Below are 19,781 nucleotides of genomic sequence, written 5' to 3'. Positions count from 1 at the left end.
TAGTTACCAATCTTTTATTTTTGTTGACATTTTTTTGTGCTAAACAATTTGGATTTGGGTCATCACTTGATGTCCAATGTAAAATCCTGAAGTCCTGAAGCAAAGCTGGTTAAGAACCACTGCTTTTTAAAGCTCCTCTTGAGTCATTTCATGCTTAAATGTTGTGTTTCCTGTTCTCACAGGGACATAAAACCAGACAACGTGCTACTGGACATGAATGGTCACATCCGTCTGGCTGACTTCGGCTCCTGCCTGAAGATGATGCAAGATGGCACGGTGAGTATGTGATAAAGGGCTCAACTTCGAACTCAAGTGTCGATCTAAAACCAGAGTCCGTCTGTCATCCTTGCAGGGTGGTCTCCATCTGTTGGGTGAAAGCACTGCCCCTGCCCTCTCCTCTCTCTCTGCTCCTGACATTAATAGAGCTGCTTTTGGCCCTGCTGGCCTAGAAGGGGAGGGCTAATTAGAAAGGCCCGTCGCTGCCCACCCCTCTGTCTCACAGACTGAGTCACCATAGCACACTGATAACAAGACCAAGGCCAAAACAGCTTTTATCTACTGCTCTGTGTGTGTGTGTCCTCTGTGCCAGCAGCATGTACAGTAAAAGGGAAAAGCGAGGCTTTAGTTTTTCAGCTGCATATGTGCTGTGGCCGGTTGCATAAACTGCTTAGACTAGTCTTAAAAAGATAGTCATCTAATTTTTTTTTCTTTAAGACTGGTCAGAACTTTTGTAAAGTCAGCTATAAAAAGGGAGGTCTAATTTGAATCCAAAAAGTAGATCTGATTACCTCTTGGCTAGCTACTAGTTGGTCAAACTAGTTCTTAAAACACAGTCTTAACATAGCGGCTGTGTTTATGCAACTGGCCCCTGTGTTCCACACCAACTGAACAGATCCCTGCATATTTGTAGATGTTACTCCTATATTTAGATGTCGAGTACAGGAGATCTTTGTGTGATTATTCGAAATAAGACCAAAATTGTGAACCGTTCACAGTTAATATTGCTCCACACAATCTTATTTCTACATGTGCTGTAAGTTTGATGCGGTTATAACATGCATTTGAAAATGCATCATCTTGTAATGAGAACTTGAGGAGTGCTTATAAACCAGCCGTTTTTAGCATAAGAGAAGCTTTAAAGGCTCCCAGCAGTTTTCAGCAGGAAATGAAAGCTTGGTGCACATTTGGGCGGCATTATGCAAATATTTCCACATGGTGAGGTAGATATGTGGGGGCGTGTTAGAACGAGCGTTTTAGGGGGGGCGTGGCAGAGTCTTAACTTTGATAAAGAATATCTCTTTGGTTTTGAGACTTTAGTCTTTGCAACTTCAGGGATCTTATCTATGCACAATCAGCTTGTAACACTCCAAAGAGAAAGGAAAACTTGAAATCGCATCATATATTTAATGTAAAAATTAAGAAATTCTAAATAAATGTTGTGTTGTAATAAATATCAGTGTAAGTATTATTGTACCTGGTAAAAGTACATTTTGTCTATGTTTATTGGCACACTTATGTATAGATATGTTTTTGCAAACATTAAAGTAAAAGCCACAAAGCCCTAATTTGTGTCTGTCATGCTGTCTGTAATGTTGCTTGATGCCTTCTTTATGCGTCTCTCAACATCTTTCAAACTTATCTTCAGTTATCTCTTTACGTCTTCTCTGCAATTAAACATTCTGCCAAAATAACCGAAGGGTCAAGACATATTTTGAGTGCTTTTGTATGGTACATGTTTTATGGGCAAGATCGAGCAAGACTTGGCATGGTGAATATTATGTCTCTAGATCTTTATAGTAGTGTTGTTGTGCACTGCTGGTTAATTTGTTTATAGATGTTGTCACTCATTTAAAGTACATTACTTTGCAGAAGTTTGGGGTCTGTGAGGTTTTAAATTGTATTTTGTATGTTTTATTTTTTGTAATGTTTTTGAAAGAAGCCACTTATGCTCACCTAGACTTAATTTATTTGATCATAAATACAGTAAAATAGCCATATTGTGAAATCTTAATTTGAAATAACTGTTTTCTACTTTATTTTATATTTTAAAATTTTCAGCCATTACTCGAGTCTTTAGTATCACATGAACCTTCAGAAATCATTCTAGTATGTTGGTTTGCTGCTCAAACATTTTTTTTTTATTATCAATGTTAAAAACAGTTATGCTGCTTAAAGGGGTCATATGATGCGATTTCAATTTTTCATTTCTCTCACAGTATGGTAGGGGCGTAACATTTCCGTCTCACGCTTGAGGTATTCGGCCAATCATAACGCACTGGATAGCTGGCCAATCACAACACACCTCGCTTTTTTTGAATGATGAGCTTTGTAAAAATCGACGCGTTTCAGAAAGGCGGGGCATAGAGGAGAAACAATAATGTACAGTATGTGGAAAATAATGTGTTTTTTTAACCTTAAACTGCATAAACACATTTCATTACACCAAATACACAAAATAATGTTATTTTTAGCAGCATCATATGACCCCTTTAATATTTGTGTGTAAACCATGATTTTTTTCCCCCCAAGATTCTTTGAATTGAAAGTTCAAAAGAACAGCATTTATTTGAAATAAATCTTATAACATCATAGAAATCTTTCCTGTCACTTTTGATCAATTGAATGCATCTTTGCTGAAAATGTAAATTTTTAAATTGCAGATGAACCTATTCAGCCTTGTTTGTGACCTCACTTCCTGTCATCCCCTGTGCAGGTCCGGTCATCAGTGGCTGTGGGCACCCCGGACTACATCTCCCCTGAGATCCTGCAGGCCATGGAGGACGGCATGGGGAAGTACGGGCCGGAGTGTGACTGGTGGTCTCTTGGCGTCTGCATGTATGAGATGCTCTACGGCGAGACGCCCTTCTACGCTGAATCCTTGGTGGAGACCTACGGGAAGATCATGAACCACGAGGTGAGATGCTTCATCAATGTGTTTTTTGTAGGGATGCACCAATACCATTTTTTTTTTGAGTTGATTCACAGCGCGCAGCGCTCCGCGTAGAAAAGTTCAAAGCACAGAGAGATATTGATGCGTAATGTATTATATCTGTGTGATAGGGCTCTCTACTCCAGTGTTGTGATCTAACAGACACCTGGTAGAAAGTAACATGATTTAGAAACAGCACTAAACTCCAGCAAGATAAAGTCCTTTTATGCAAAACATTGATCTTTATCCACAGATCATCTATAAAAATTAGGGATGCACCGATACCACTTTTTCCAGTACTCGCCCGATACCGATACTTTTATTTTTGGTACTTGCCGATACCGATATTTTTATTGCATTTGTACATTTTTTAAATATTTGGTACAGAAACCAAAAGGGTATGTATAATGTTAGCTGGTTAACTTCATTTATCACTCTCTCTCTCTCTCCCTACCGTTAAGTAACTTGTGCATTGTTTTACTTACTTGTTTTTGACATATCCGTCCGAACTATAAACTTTCCAGTGATGTCTGTGAGAAAGGTATATTCACTCGACAAGCTCGCGCATCTGCGCCGCTGCGCGCTCAATCCTCTCAGCGTGCTTTGTTTATCAGCTCGCACACACCAGCTATACAGGCGTTAATACTGACTGTTTAACATTATATTCATTGCATACATATACTTCGTAGTAGACATCCATAACTCCTTTCTGCTGTCTGTTGTCAGTGTTTCTTTGTTTGAATATGGCGTTTATCACATGCTGTGTGGTATCGGCGTTTGGTATCGGGGCATTTTAACGAGTACGAGTACAGGAGGCCAGTATCGGGCCCGATACCGATACCAATATCGGTATCGGTGCATCCCTAATAAAAATAGGTACATTGAATAATCATGGACAGTTTCAACATCTTGACTTTCGTAACTGAACGCGACATGCAGTTTGAATGCTGAATGGAGTATGACAGTCAGCCACAGTGGAGAGAAGAGTTTAAGTGAAATTGTATTTAACGACTTAAATATTCATCTGTACCTCACATAAAACTATGGAACGACTTCAGAACACTTGGAATATAGTGCATGAAAACTTACACGTACATCCAGCCAGTTGTTATCGCAGAATAACCCCCTTCAGGGTGATACAAGACCCCTCCGAATGTACATTATCCTGCTTATTACACGACTACTTGCCACATAAGTAAATAAGTAGACACAAAATATTGATTTGAGTTGAAACATTTAAACGCAAAGCTTCCGTGAAGAAAGCAGTTGCTAGCAAGCGGCAAGTTCAAACTAGACGGACATTGAAGGGATGCGGTGCTGTCATACCACTTATTACACAACATTTCACCACATAAATAATTAAGGTGATAAAAGATAATTGATTTAAGTCAAAACTGTTTAAGTCTTACCAGTATGTTAGTTATTATTAGTTCTTGTTAGTTCCTATAATCCATTACAGTGTACAAAACAGTCATCACAAAATGACAGCAGCTGCGTTTGTATGAAACAAGAGAGCGAGTACCAGGATGACATAATTAAATAATTGAGCCTGTGTTATCAGCTTTCACCAGTTGTTATCGAGGGATAACATACCTCGGAATGTCAGGACTGACCAATCAGAATCAAGTATTCTACAGAGCCGTGTAATAACACAGAATAGTATACGCACAATATCAGATTTGGATCGGTCTCGTCTGACCGATATCTGATCCGGCAGAAAATGACAGCGTCAGAGCTGATACAGATACTGAGTATCAGATCTGCGTTTCCCAAGTTTTTTGGTATTTGTCCAATTTACATGTTCCCCACCACAGAAAAACAGACATTAACATTTGCAATCACACATTTGCATCTTGAGGATTTAGAAATTTCTCATGACAGAAAAAGCATGAACCACAGTGAATCAGTTGAAAATGTTTATTTAAAGCCAGTAAAAATAAAGCCTAAGCTAATTATCATGACAAATAACATCCCGGCTCTAACTCCTTTGGGACACATCATGACATGGTTCATAAAATCAGGACTGCCCTAATTTTATCGGCACATCTGGTCACCCCTGAGTAGTGGTTTAGGGTGGAAAATCTGGAAATATTGATGTTTGAAGTAAACTGGTCTAATTTGCGCTATTTAGGAGCGGTTCCAGTTCCCCTCTCACATCACGGATGTGTCCGAGGAGGCTAAAGATCTGATCCAGCGGCTGATCTGCAGTAGAGAGCGTCGGTTGGGTCAGCATGGCATCGAGGAGTTCAAGAAGCACCCCTTCTTCTCCGGCATCGACTGGGAGAACATTCGCAACACAGAGGCACCATACATCCCTGATGTCAGCTCACCCTCAGACACCTCCAACTTTGATGTAGACGATGATGTGCTAAAAAACCCGGTTGGTTTAACTCTGAAATGCTTTTATCATTGAAGGAATTTTTTTGGTTCCCCGTGCAACATAAGTCTGAAACCTTGATTATACTAGAGTGCCCTCTTGTTTGTATTTGACCTCTGACTTCTTCCGTTTCCCTCTGCAGGACATCGCTCCCCCAGTATCTCACACGGGTTTCACCGGGCAGCACTTGCCCTTCGTGGGCTTCACCTACACCACAGAGAGCTGTTTCTCAGACCGTGGCAGTGTGAGGAGGGTGGCGCTGGAGGATGGAGGTGCTGGGGAGGATCTCCAGGATGGAGGTCTGCCGGTGGAAGCCTTTGAGAAGAGGATTCGCTGTCTGGAGCAGGAGAAACAGGAGCTCAACCGCAAGCTGCAGGGTAATAAACATAAACTCCACTTGATATCTAAAGAAAGCATTTAAAGCGTTGGTTCACCCAAAAATTAAAATGGTCTTCAATTACTCACCCTCATGTCATTCAAACCCAGAAGACTTTTGTTCTTCTTTGAAACACAAATGAAGATGTTTTTAATGAAACCTAAGAGATTTCTGTCCCTTTATTGCAAGTCCATTCCACCAAAACATCAAAAAGTTCATAAAGACATTGTAAAAGTATTCCATATGAATTGAGCACATGTGAACATGTGAATAAAAGCCTAAATTAATTTGTTCCTCATATAAAGTGAAGGTGTCTCTTCATAAGACTCGGATTAAACCGTACTTTACTGTTTCAATCTCTTTATGAACTTTTTTGGTGAAATGGGCTTTCAATGGAGCAACATAAACCTCTCTGGTTTCATTAAAATATCTCCATTTGTGTTTTAAAAATGAACAAAAGTTTTGTGGCTTTGAAACGACACAAGGGTGAGTAAATGATGGCAGAATTTTCATTTTTGGGTGAATTATCACTTTAAGCCATTGCTATACAATTTATTTAGTGTTAGTTGTTCTGTTTCATTTTGTAAGTCCATCAGTGAAATGTATTCTGGGTATTTACTGATTGTTTGTTCCACACATGATTTCCTAGAATCCACTCAGGCTGTTCAGTCCCTCCATGGCTCTGGGCGTGGGGCCGGCACACTTGGTCGTGATAAAGAGATTAAAAAACTCAATGAGGAAATCGATCGCCTAAAAAAGAAACTGGCAGGTAATGGGTCTCCCAATCATTGCCAGTGGATATATGATATGATAAAGTCTGTTATGAGTCATGTCAAAGCACTACAGACACGCCTACATTATAGATTAACTACGATCACACACAAGTCTTTGTGTGAAGATTGCAAGTCAACACAACTTCCTCTTATCAGAATTTCCTAATTTGCTTATTTGGCTGGACATTTGTGTCAGCTAATCAGCCACATTCAAGCTAACTCTGAGTGACTCGTCCCTCCCCAGACTCTGATAGGCTGGAGCACCAGCTCGAGGAGGCAGTGACTCTTCGACAGGACTTTGAAAGTTCCTCCAGCAAACTAAAAGCCCTGGACAAGCAAGTTAAAGCTCTCAAGCAGGAGAAAGAGGATATCCATAAGGTATGAGTGACTGGAGAGTTGAATAACCAGCCATTCCTGTATGTAAGAACTGCTTTCTTGTAGTAAGAGAAATTATGCCCACAAAATTCAGCCCCATAAACATTTGATCAGATTCCTTCCTGGATGGCAATCAGAAGGTCTATCTGGTTGCTTTTTACGATTCCAGTTGCCTAACGAGTCCTAAACGTTCCATTAACGATTCTTTTTGTATGTTGAGAAACAAATATTTTGAAATTGTATACACCCTCTAAAATCCAATTAATAACCAATAGATATATACCCTACGTTTTTTCTTTGTCAATAATCCGCTGCACGCAGGTGTAGGTCACCATAAGAAAGAAAATATCTGCTGCAACCTGCAGTTCGTCTTAAATTTAAATAACTCAGGACAGTAAATTGTAAGCTTTATTTGTTTGATTCACTAAAAAGAACTTGCTGTATGGTTTTAAGTCATTAAAATAAATTATTATTAAAAAAACTGAACTGAACAGCAACTCTGCTGTTCTACTGAGATGTAAAATACTGAGATACTGAGATGTAAAAATCCCTTGAACACCTTAAGAATGAGTGTCGTCATATACTGTGCATGAAACGGATTACATGCTGTAACAGATTATGTGACTGCAGACATAATTGGCAAAGAACAGTTCTCCTGTCCTCGTGCTGAAGATTACATGTCCTCTTCAAGAAGTTCATAAACACTGGCCCGCTTCATCAAGATTAATGTCATTAAGAATGAGTGTCGTCATATACTGTGCATGAAACGGATTACATGCTGTAACAGATTATGTGACTGCAGACATAATTGGCAAAGAACAGTTCTCCTGTCCTCGTGCTGAAGATTACATGTCCTCGACCTCCGCTTCAATCAGGAAGTTCATAAACACTGGCCCGCTTCATCAAGATTAATGTCATCACCCCCTCACACAGGGCAGGTCAAGATTCTCACCGCGTTTCACATTTTTATCTAATCGAGTTTGTTAAGCCGGTCCACTTGACTGTTGACCCAGAGCCCTGGGTTGGCTCGTACCCGCTGAAGCTCTTCATGGCTGGGATATGAGAACCATTCCAGCCTGTTTTCAGTCTGTGTTAATTTCTCCTTACGAGCGTGTGTCCCGTTCTTTTAGCGCACAACTCCCAATCCTCTTGATGATTTCTATTTCTCACTCAGCCTCTTTTCAGTCCTTTCTCTCCAGGCGCAGCTGCTCTTTCCTTGTTCTCTCCTTCCACTGCTCCTCTCGCACACTCTTTCAGTGCTATCGTTTTCACATCTTCTGGTGTTCTGATCTCACCCCTCCATCCCAGTTCATCATTCATTTCTCTTGCTCTCCCTTTCCAGCAACTGGTGGATTCTCTGGATCGCCTGAAGTCTCAGACCAAGGAGCTGAAGGACGCCCACCAGCAGAGGAAGCTGGCCATGCAGGAGTTTTCGGAGCTGAACGAGCGCATGGCCGAGCTGCGCTCACAGAAACAGCGTCTGTCGAGACAGCTGCGGGACAAGGAGGAGGAGATGGAGGTGGTGATGCAGAAGATCGACGCCATGCGCCAGGACATCCGCAAAACCGAGAAGGCCCGCAAGGAGGTGAGCAGCATGATTGAAGGGGGTCACGCGGCCCCATCTTGTAATGTTATGACTGTTTTGGATCTGTTTTTAAAGTAAATGGAGATGAAATGTAAGGGGCTTTCAATCAGGAAGACGTATTTACGCTGCATGTGTCATCCTGGTATTCCGAACCTGTGCCGTGCAGTGTTTATTGCTCAGCATCATCATGTTAACACCTCCGGGGCTGACGGAGGGCACAGTCAGATGAAAACAAGGCCTTGGAATGCGCCACATTTTTGAAGTTCATCAGTCACGCTCCAGAGAGAGACAGGCTCAACAGCTCCAAATCTCCTTAGACGACAGCAGGAATGTCTTCACACCCGTTCCCAGCCCCCTCCCGTCCCTGCAGACCTGCCTCACGGACCCCATGACCTCCTCTGGACCTCAGTGACTAACTCGAGCCAGATGGGCGACACTGACCGCAGTGCTGACTGCAGCTGGATTGAGAACCTCCCCTATTTATACTCTCTTCTCTTTTATGTGTCTTTTCTTTTTCTCCCATGCACAAGGCGGAAGTGTCTTGGGGCGAACGAAATTGTTGTTCTTAATGTCAGGATCTTTTTAGTGCTCAAAGACATAGCATCTCAAGGGGGTGTGTGCAGTTGAAATTAGGTCAAGTTTGAAGGGTTTATGAGAATGTCTATACAAATCCTAGTTTTTTTCCCCATATTGATTGTTTTTCTTATGTGTGTGTGTGTGTGTGTGTGTGTGTGTGTGTGTGTAATAGCTGGAGTCTCAGCTGGAGGATGCGCGTGCCGAAGCCTCTAAGGAGCGCAAGCTCAGAGAGCACAGTGAAGTCTACTCTAAACAACTGGAGAGTGAGCTGGAGACGCTCAAGGTCAGAGGTCACTCATTCACACACTGCCTCTCTACTGACTTGTGAATCTTTCATGGGTGAATCTCACGATTACATGTCTGGGTCATATTTCACCACTAAATCGCAACAAAAAATGAACAGTCCAAATTGTATAAGTAAAATAAATTATTTATTGATTGTAATAACGATTATTAAATACTAAACTAAAATCAGTCACATTAAATGCTACAAGTGAGTTTAGGCATAACATTATAATTTACAGTATTAAAAAATGGATATCATTTTTTACATTTGCTAAAGGTTACATTTACTAGTGGTATTAAAGTATTATTGTTTTTAAATATTAATTTTAAGTGAGCATTAAGGCCTGTTCACACCAAGAATGATAACTGTAAAGATAACGATAAAGATCTAGTTCTAAAAATCGTTCTCAATATTAAAGAATGGTCCACACCACAGATATAACGATAAAGGCACAGAGAAACGATATCGTTGGAATCACTTTCAGAACGATTTTTTCCAGTGGATGAACAATAAAAACATTGACAGCCAATCAGAATCAATCCTGCTATAACGAGCTCGAGAATTTAAAGCGGCAGACGAGCGTGCGCTTGGAATAAACAGACGATATCTTCTGCTGGTGTGGACGCTAATATAGTTATCGTTACAGTTATCGTTCTTGGTGTCAACGGGCCTTTAGATGACAACAAAAGTAAACTAAATTAAAAAATAAAGGAAATAAATATGATATTGTCTGATGCTTATTTTAATAAAATCTCTAATATCGCCCAAATAACCCGTACTGCACAGATATGATACAGATGCCTAATTTCAAGCAGAATAAGATTTTGGATAAAATGTAGCATGTTCTTGAGAGCTTCTTTGAGACTCCCAATTTTCCTCTTCCATTCAGCTGTTCTTTACCTTCCTCAGGGGTTTCTTCTAGCTCTCTTCTGCCTTCCACACTGTTAACCTCATACGTCACCTTGCTTTCCCTCCTGTCTTTCTTTTTCCACCTTCCATGTGTAGGATATCCTATGGGGTTATTTTTAGCAGGATGTTTCTCCTTTGTTTTATGTTTTTTTCTTCTGCGTGCAAGTCAAGAAGACTCTCTCCTTTGCCTCTTTGCTCACTCCTCTTTCTGTGCTCTCCATAATGTGTGTTTGTATATGATTGTAGGGCTGTATATCGATTAAAATAGCTTAAAAGTAATTAATTGTATTAAATTAAACTGTTAATAACTCTAATATATCTAAATTCTCTGCTGTCTCAGGATATCTCTCACTCAGATTGTTTCTTTCTCAGGTCAAGCAGGGAACGGGTCGTGCCACAGGTCCCAGTTCAGAGACTCAGCAGGAGCTCACCAAGTTGAAGTCAGAGCTGGATAAGAAGGTGCTGTTCTATGAGGAGGAACTGGTGAGACGTGATGCCAGCCACACTACAGACCTGAAGAACATGAGGAAGGAGCTCCACGACTCTGAGGGTCAACAGCTATCACTGCACAAAGAGCTGCTGGTGCTCAAAGACAAACTGGAAAAGGCCAAGAGAGAGCGGTACTGTACTTTCACCTGTCCAGGTTGTGGGTTGACACCAAAAGATTTGATTCCAGCTAGTGATAGACAAATATATTGGCCAGGTTGATTATTTGGCTGATATTTAACCCCAATGAGGTTGTTAGCATTGGCTTAAATCTAAGAAAATAATTATTATGTATGTATGTCTGTACACTACTTTTTTTTTTAGAATAAATAATGAATATATTTTTTGAAAGAAGTCTCTTATGCTTACCAAGGCAGCATTTATTTGAGCAAAAATACACAAAAAAAACTGTAAAACTATATTATAATAATATTCAAAAATATTATTGTCAGAGCTGTCTTTAGCCATTAAAAAAAAAAAAAAACGCATATCGATCACTAATTCCAGACCTATTTCTATACCCACAGACAAACCGAGATGGATGAGGCCATGGGTGCTCTGAAGGAGAAGTATGAACGTGAACGCCACCTTCTGAGTGAGGAAAACCGTAAACTCACCGCAGAAACAGACAGGGTAGGACACCATATTTCATACTGCAAGAGGCCACACTGAGTATCACTTCTTGGAGTAATTCAGTCCTTGACACTGATCCTGAAATCTCCTCCCCTGCAGCTCTGCAACTTTGTGGACAAGCTGACGGCTCAGAACAGGCAGCTGGAGGACGAGCTCCAGGATCTGGGTTCGAAGAAAGAGAGTGTAGCACATTGGGAAGCACAGATCGCTGAGATTATCCAATGGTGAGAAAGCCCTCCCTCACATTCACTTGTATGTGGCTCCTTTGTGGCCAACAAAAATACTTTAAAGGGAGGATTTTTGAGTGAATTATATCTGGAGTTGCAATAAAATATATGTCTTGGTTTGGTGACATTGTGGTCAAATAGACAAATTTATGGCGGTGTATGTTTTGTAGGGTGAGCGATGAGAAAGATGCACGTGGCTACCTTCAGGCTCTGGCCTCCAAGATGACGGAAGAGTTGGAGTCTCTGCGTAGCTCTAGTCTGGGATCCAGAACGCTGGTAAACATCACTAACTTTGATTCAAAATTAATAGAGGGGAATGATCAAGCTTTCACCACTGAACTCCCAGTTAAACAGCTGATCTGCTGTTATGCTCCAGTTTTAGTTTATAGGGATTTATAGGGCATCTGTTATGATAGAGTGAGACTTCTAATTTTGTCAGTGGAAAGCTCTCTCTCGCTCTCTCTCTAACTCCTTTGAGGCGTAGCACAGTAACATTAGATTCGCTTTAAATAGCAATTCTAATGGAAATTGATTAAAGGGAAGTGACATGTTAATGTTGTAGGTGTGCAGGAGGTCACATTTGATTTAATATCCTTTTCTAAGGAGGTTGAAGACAGACTGTAGGAGATTGGCATTAGTGACTTTCCCTCTTGAAAGTGCTGTTTGTTATTGCCATAGTGGGATCTGCTAATGAGAACTATTGATTCACAGGCCCGAAAGTTTGGGTTGAAGCCACCGTTCAAAAGATGTGGTCAAAGTCGCTTATTCTCAAATTGAACTAATTGGCTTAATTGCAGGGTTGCTACAGGATATGGTACAAATAGAAGTCAATAGACTCTGGCTATTGGTGAAGTATGCCATAAACGTCCTGTGTTTGGGTCACAGAGTTAAGAAAATCGCAGATTGAATTGATTAAAATGGCATGTTGTGGTTTTGTCGATTTTCAAGATAATTTCTGAAAAACAAAATTCAGACATTTCTTGTTGGAATGTGACTTAACATTACTTCCTGCTCCCTCAGATGTGTCTTAAAGAATCAAATTAATAGGCAGTTCAGTTTTAAAATACACAACTGTTTAAAAGTTCGGGGTCAGTAAGATTTTATTTAGAAGAAAAAAAAAAATATATATATATATATTATTCAGCAAGGATACATTAAATCGATCAAAATGCTAGTAAAGACATTTATAATATTAAAAAAAAGATTTATATTTCAAACAAATGCTGTTCTTTTGAACTGTCAATTCATCAGAAAATGTACACAAATATTAAAACACCACAACTGTTTTCAACATTGATAATAAGAAGAAATGTTTCTTGAGCTGCAAATCAGCATATTAAAATGATTGCTGAAAGATCATGTGACACTAAAGACTGGAGTAATGAGGCTGAAAATTCACATCACAGGAGTAAATTACATGTTAAAATTTAGTTTTTTTAGTTTCTAAATTTAGAAAATTTAGAATGGTAATAATACTCGATAATATTGCTGTACAGTATTATTTACAATATTTACTGTATTTATGATCGAACAAATGCAGCTGTGCTGAACCTGTGAGACTTTCAAAAACAAAAATTACTGTCCTCAAACTTTGGTGGTGTGTACATTTAAATATTTGTGAATATTATACATCAAAATCAACATTTATTATTTATTATAACATTTTATATAGAGATTTTAAAATATATATTAATATACTTTTGTGTAAACTTTAATAACTATATCAGCAAGGGCCTGGAGTAAGCATGCCAAACCAGAGGTCAATGGTGGCACCTTGGGTCACCAAGCGGGTGAGTGCATCCATCAAATCAGTGTGGAGGCGGAGCACAAGGTTGTTTTCTTGGCTATTGGCCAATCAATCTGTCATTCATCTGTCCAGGTTACTTAAAGGATGGTTTGCAAAACTATTAGGGTTAGTAGATTTTTTACAGCTACAATTCCAAAGGACAGATGAATGAAAATACTGCATCAGCTCTCCTCATTGCTGATCATAATTCATGTAACATGGAAAACATTTAGGTTAAGCTTGCTTCCATTGTTCTTATGAGGTCAAGTGTGTATACCCTTAACTTTCCTTTGAGAAGTCATTAACTCGATAAGCTTGAACAATAGAGTGAGTGCTGCAGTATTAGGTCTAATTGTGAGGGTGTTTGAGAGCCGCACTGGAAAATACCCGCAGCTCAAATGTAAAGCTGATGAGTTCTGCCAGGAACACTCCCATGAACGCCCTTCACCTCCTCTCACTTCCCATCAGCTGTGGGAGTGCAGTCACTTCATGTGTTTAATGAAATGAAGTGGATGTAATCCTCTTCTTTCATTCCACAATATTCAGCTGTCCTTCAGCCATGCACCGTCTCTTTTTGGTAAATGACTGTCTCGTCACCATGGAGACTAATGTTGTCTTGTAGCCACATGTGTAAATAGTGGAGCCTTGGTGGCAGCTGAGATCAATAGCTTTTAAACTGCTGGAGATCTAAGATAAACCCTCACGAGCCATCGGATTTATGGGAAATGCATCTTAAGGGATTTCATTCGTGTGCTAGAGAGGATTTACAGTATCTATGCTATGTGATGGAGTCTGTCGGGCGTGCATTTTTTCCATGCATGATGCTTTCTCTGCTTTTGAAGAGCATCATGTTTTTATAATTATCACAAAACATTGAATAAGTACATCATTGCACTGCTTCTTGACACTGTAGAGGTAGGATTTTATGGTCCATAGACAACTATAAAAGTACCTAAACAAACATAATATGATCTATCTTTAATGAATAACTGCTTCAAATTAAAATGGAGCAAACTGATTGATCGCAAAAGTTGCTTTAAGACCTGCTGCATTGTAATTCAGTATGCAAAGTCTCCTGGCTACTTTTCAACACATGCATCTCCTTTCCTTGGCAGGATCCTTTGTGGAAGGTGCGACGCAGTCAAAAATTGGACATGTCTGCCCGTCTGGAGCTGCAGTCGGCCTTGGAAGCTGAAATCCGTGCCAAGCAACTGGTTCAGAACGAGATGCGCAAGGTCAAAGCAGCCAACATCTCTTTCGAGGGGTAAGTCTTTAAATCTGCTATAATAAGCAACCTTTAGATTTATTTAGATTGTTGTTCTTAGACTCTGCTTCTGTTTAAATAAACTGAGCGAATACTTTTGGGCACAATAGCAGGTAGCCTGGTGCTCGCTGTGTCTGTTGCACCGGACTAGCTCAGTCCCATGTGCACATTACAAAAGGACACGATAATAATTAAAATGATTCAGCTTTTTCTGGTAGTCTAACTTTTTGGACTCTCTCGCCTACAGCAAACTGAAGGATACAGAGGCCAAGAACAAAGAGTTGGAGGAACAGCTCGAGAATATGAAGAAGGAGATGGAGGAGAGCCGCTCACGATCAGACAAAGGTGAAAATGATGATACATGTTATGACTTTGCCCTTTATATGCGAAACTTACTTTATATGATAGACTTACTGAGTGTCCATTAACCATGAGATTGCATATTATCTCATCTTTTTAAGGAACATCTGAAGAGAACCTTATATAAATGCTGCCAATTGGTAAATTAATAGGTTCTTCTATAATTCCATATTACTCCTGACAACTTTTTTCACTCAACTGTAGGCCTGAAACTGACAGACTTCCAGGACTCCATCTTTGAGTACTTCAATACCTCTCCCCTCGCCCATGACCTGACATTCAGAGTGAGTGTTTCTGACAGTATCTGGCCATCTGCTACTGCGTTACATGCATTAACAAGCCTCTCTCCATTCATTTCATCATCTTAATGTCCTCCGTCCTCAGAAAACCAGAGACCTAAAAGATTGTTTATCTATACGAAGAGGTGACGTCAGTAGTAGCCAGATTGAAACATTGGAGTATACACACGTTTACGAATGTCTAGCAGACAGTGGATACTGGTTCTGATGTCCCTGATCTACTCAGCTCGCCTCTTGTTTATAAGCACAGCCCTGATTTGTGTACAGATAATAATTTTATTTTCTTTTTTACTTTTTTAATGATTTAAAGCCTTTATTTTAAATGTAAAGTTGATTAAATTGTTGTTTTTGACGTCATTTTTTAGTGTAGGATATTAAACTAGACATTGGAGTTCTGTCAAAACCATGTTGCTACCTAAGCGTGTAGTTCTATTCTAATTAGATTCTTAGATCCCCCTCCCCGGCACCTTTTTTACCTGTCTGGAGTTTCCAGGTTTGATTTCAGATGCTATATCAAGTTCAAAAACACATATTAAGCAGTCAGTTCCTGTTGCTTTTGAGCTCAAGACCGAGTCCCTTGTTGACCTTAGCCTGCTGGTGTAGATGTGTGATATGAGGCTTCCTGCCCTGCCTCATCCTGTAATCACCGACTCCCAACAGTTATTATGTAGCTTTCAGTCACAGTTTACATTGGAACAGTAGCTGATGACAAAGACTTGAGCGATGGATTTACTACAGTCAGTTCAGTTCATGGCCAAATTGGTCCATCATGCTTTGATTGCCTATTCAGAGACCAAGTCAACTGGACAATTTTGCAAGTCTGATGCCCATCTTTCAGTTTAATGAAACTGCTTGAAGTAAGTGATTAGGTTGACAGATGTAACCAGGCTGTATTTTTGAAACTCATGGGATTATAGGGAAAGACCTAAAGTGAAAGTAAGTTCATAAAGACAAAAGCTGTGTTACCTGTCATCTTATTTTTGTCCCACTCAAAAAAAAGGACTCTGTCTCCTCCTCATCTGCATCTTCTCTGCTTGCATTTTGGGATGAAGTAAGTTTGCTGAACAAGGCTCCTCCCTCTGTGAAATTTAACCTCGGCAGGAGTGATCTGTCAGCAGACAAAGTGTCTCAAAAGCTTGCAAGTCATATTGTAGTTCATCTTATGCTTTGTCTAAATAAAACAGCACTCATGTTACCTACTATATGTTAATCATGCCTGACTCACCATTTAAGGCCAGAAGTTGACCATACAACTTGCATTCAGCCTAACCAGCATGCCCGTCAGTTTGTTACATCTGTTTTGTCTGCTGACTGTGTTCCTCTGCCATATTGCAACCAGATCCTAGAACCAATTCAGTCTAATTGTAGGTGCTAAATGTAAGAGACTCTCGATTAGCATCCAGCAGTTAGTATTAACCACCTTCCCACTGCCTTCTAACCTCTTAAACGGCTAATGTGAATAATGTTACTCTCCATTAGTCTGCAAATGCGCTAAGCCGTTAGTTAACTCTTAGAGCCCACTAGGACAATTAACATCCATAATTTAGATTGAATGACTAAGGCAACCAGCCATAAAATGAATCGAATGAAATAAAATGAATGAAAGATGATTAAATTGTGGGGGATATTTCACAAATATTTATAACCTACCAATATAGGTGATGATGGTATGCGCTTGTAAGCTAATTGAACATGAAAGTAATTCTCTGAGGAAAAAGTGATGTCAATTAATTTTGTAATTATTTTAATTTTCTGCCAGTCTTTGTGCATCTTAAATTTCAGAATCACCCTTAATTGATACCATTATGCATTCACGTTGCATAGATATACAGTTAGACCATATCAGTATGTTTTGTATTGTATTGTATTGTGCTTGGTAAGTATTATTTGTGCATAATTTTGGGGCTTAATTGCAGATAATGTTAGACAAGGATGGTGCATTAGAGTTTACAAATGCATCTTAAGTTGAATTATAGATGGCATAGGATACATTAGTGTTTGCTAAGCCGAAATGTGCTGTTTGCTTATATTTGGGATGAGAGACTTAAAGGGGTGGTTCACTGTATTTTTTATAGGCTTGATTGTGTTTATGGGGTCCAGTCTAACATGTGTTAATGCTTCGTAAAAAAAAAACAAAAAAAAAACATTATTTTTCACATAATTTACCTTTATTCCACACCGCTCTGTCCCTTCTCTGAGAAACGGGCTGATCTTCTCCTGTTTTTATGAAGCCCCACCCTCAGAAATAAGCGATGGTGTCTCGTTCCCTTCGGGGAACCATGGTTACATATACGTGCACCCCTAGTTTTCTCTTCCTCTTCTCTAAAGCAGTGCATGGCCTCGCCCCCTTTGCTGTCTTTTCCCGAGGGCAGGGTTTATCTGGGTTTGTGATGTCACGAACCTGGGAAGTAACTTGTTGTAGTCCCTACCAGCCGTTTTTGTAGGCATTAAACCGCCAGAATTTTAAAAGACGATATCTCCGTTTGCATTGAACTTTCAGCTTCGTAACTTTGCAGATATTGTTTATGCTCAAACAGCAACATTACACACTAACTAACGTTAAAAAGTGAAATCGCAATCAACTACCCCTTTAAACCCATAAGTATTGTTTATATATATATATACATACACACACACACACACACACTAGGGGTGTAACGATATACCAATGCCAAGGTTCGTTTTCACAATAATTTTAAGCAGCACTGTTTTCGTCATTGATAATAAGAAATGTTTCTTGAGAACAAAATTCAGCTTTGTTATTTGTAATGTAGCATTATATTAGTGCTCATGGCTTTCATGAGTAAGCACATGACTTCTGAATGCTTATTAGTTATGATGTAATAATTTTCACAAATATCATCTCAGTCACATTGTGACAATGTTTGCGTGATGATGCATACACATTTTGAGCTGTATCCCTGATTCTCAATTTATCCAGAATCGTGCAGCTCTAGTGCTGGGTTTTTTTTTGTTTTTTTTTGTACTTGAGTGCAATAAATTTTGGTTGAAAAAATGAGAATCGTGTAAGAGAATTGTGATCTCAATTCCCATGGAGAAAAATCGTGATTCACATTTTAGCAAGAATCGTGCAGCCCTAATCCCAACTGTGGTCTTTCCCTCAGACAAGCTCCGTCTGTGATGTGGACGCCACACCCCAGAAGACGGACATCCCCACTTCCTCCCCATCAGTGGCTTCAGAACAGGATGTGAGTGTCCACCTAACACTTCCTATTACATTCTGCTGCTGTCAGACTTCCTATCTGATACATTGATCATTGATTTAGTCATTTCCTGAATAGTAATGGATAGGACACAGATTAAAAAATGCTGAAAGGTTTTTTGACAGAAAAATAAGCACTGAAATATACATGTTTTGGTATTACACATTTTATATATATTTGTTTTATTTGCTAGAAATGTATGGAATTTTTATTCATGGAATTGTTGTTTTAATCCTTTAGGAACCAGTCAAGTTTCAAGCGACCACCCCTGTTGCCCCTTCTCCAATCTATCAGCCCACACTCAGCGCGCCAAAGGTAAAACGACCATGTGATGTGTCTGATTCATCAATAGCCTGTTTCCTTTAGGTTCTTTAAGGGTGTACTCACACTAGGAGTTTTGAACCGTGCCCGAGCGCGTTTGACCCCCAAAGCCCGGTTCGTTTGATTAATGTGAGTGCTCCGTGCCACGCTCGGGCGTGGTTTGTTTAGTCGGCCCTGGCCCGGTTGGAAGAGGTGGGTCAGGGCACGGTTTGGTTGGGCTTGGGCGCGGTACGCATGCAGTGTGAGCACGGAACAGGATACTATTTTGTGTGCGCTACTGTCGCCATTACGACTGCAAACATATTCTATTACTACTACTAAACTACACTTTTCAATTAATTTAATTCAGTCAAGTATATTTAGGTTTATAATGGCTCTGGTTCTTACCTTATTGATGAACAGGAAATGTAATTTGCGAGTAAAGCTGCAAATTATTTCATTAACGTCAGCTGCCTCCTTAATAATTTTCTGATACATACAAGTGAAAATAAATGCACGGCATAAATTATAAATGAATTATTATTAATTATTCGGCAGAATATTAGTGAAAGTGGTTTTCTCCGTTATCTCATACATGACGTAAGCGTGCTCCGGCCCGGAATGTTTAGTGCAAGTGTGAGTGCAGGCCAGCGGGGGAGTGGGGAGGGGGGATAATCGGGCTCGGTTCAAGGCAACCGTGCCTAGTGTGAGTACACCCTTAATAGCGCTGCTGTTACGACCGCAAACATATTCTATTACTACTACTACACTACACTTTTCAATTAATTTAATATAATCAAGTATATTTATGTTTATAATGGCTCTGGTTCTTACCTTATTGATGAACAGGAAATGTAGTTTGCGAGTAAAGCTGCAAATTATTTCATTAACGTCAGCTGCCTCTGTAATAATTTTCTGATACATACAAGTGAAAATCAATGCACGGCATAAATTATAAATTAATTATTATTAATTATTCGGCAGAATATTAGCGAAAGTGGTTTTCTCCGTTATTT

At 39.7% G+C, this 19,781-nt stretch overlaps 1 protein-coding gene across 3 annotated transcripts in view; it reads left to right on the top strand.

Annotated features, from left to right (window-relative positions):
• The window catches only part of LOC107746049 (serine/threonine-protein kinase MRCK beta-like), an 86,749-nt gene that overhangs the window by 52,916 nt on the left and 14,052 nt on the right, over positions 1-19,781 (top strand). For 2 of the 3 annotated variants that reach the window (XM_016560106.1, XM_016560121.1), the window contains exons 7-24: positions 183-276; positions 2,714-2,914; positions 5,061-5,309; positions 5,449-5,683; positions 6,332-6,451; positions 6,700-6,833; positions 8,173-8,415; positions 9,164-9,274; positions 10,559-10,806; positions 11,200-11,305; positions 11,405-11,529; positions 11,703-11,808; positions 14,434-14,582; positions 14,830-14,927; positions 15,147-15,226; positions 16,242-16,292; positions 18,367-18,450; positions 18,706-18,780. In XM_016560106.1, coding sequence (XP_016415592.1) covers positions 183-276; positions 2,714-2,914; positions 5,061-5,309; positions 5,449-5,683; positions 6,332-6,451; positions 6,700-6,833; positions 8,173-8,415; positions 9,164-9,274; positions 10,559-10,806; positions 11,200-11,305; positions 11,405-11,529; positions 11,703-11,808; positions 14,434-14,582; positions 14,830-14,927; positions 15,147-15,226; positions 16,242-16,292; positions 18,367-18,450; positions 18,706-18,780 — 2,509 coding nt within the window. The remainder of the gene's footprint in view (positions 1-182; positions 277-2,713; positions 2,915-5,060; positions 5,310-5,448; positions 5,684-6,331; positions 6,452-6,699; positions 6,834-8,172; positions 8,416-9,163; positions 9,275-10,558; positions 10,807-11,199; positions 11,306-11,404; positions 11,530-11,702; positions 11,809-14,433; positions 14,583-14,829; positions 14,928-15,146; positions 15,227-16,241; positions 16,293-18,366; positions 18,451-18,705; positions 18,781-19,781) is intronic. The other variant, XM_016560114.1, reaches the window with a different exon arrangement.

This window comes from Sinocyclocheilus rhinocerous, unplaced genomic scaffold (assembly GCF_001515625.1).
Source record: "Sinocyclocheilus rhinocerous isolate Xijiao unplaced genomic scaffold, SAMN03320098_v1.1 scaffold40, whole genome shotgun sequence".
NCBI lineage: Eukaryota > Metazoa > Chordata > Actinopteri > Cypriniformes > Cyprinidae > Sinocyclocheilus > Sinocyclocheilus rhinocerous.
The sequence above is the reverse complement of the archived record's forward strand: the minus strand, read 5'-3'. Positions and strand labels throughout refer to the sequence as shown.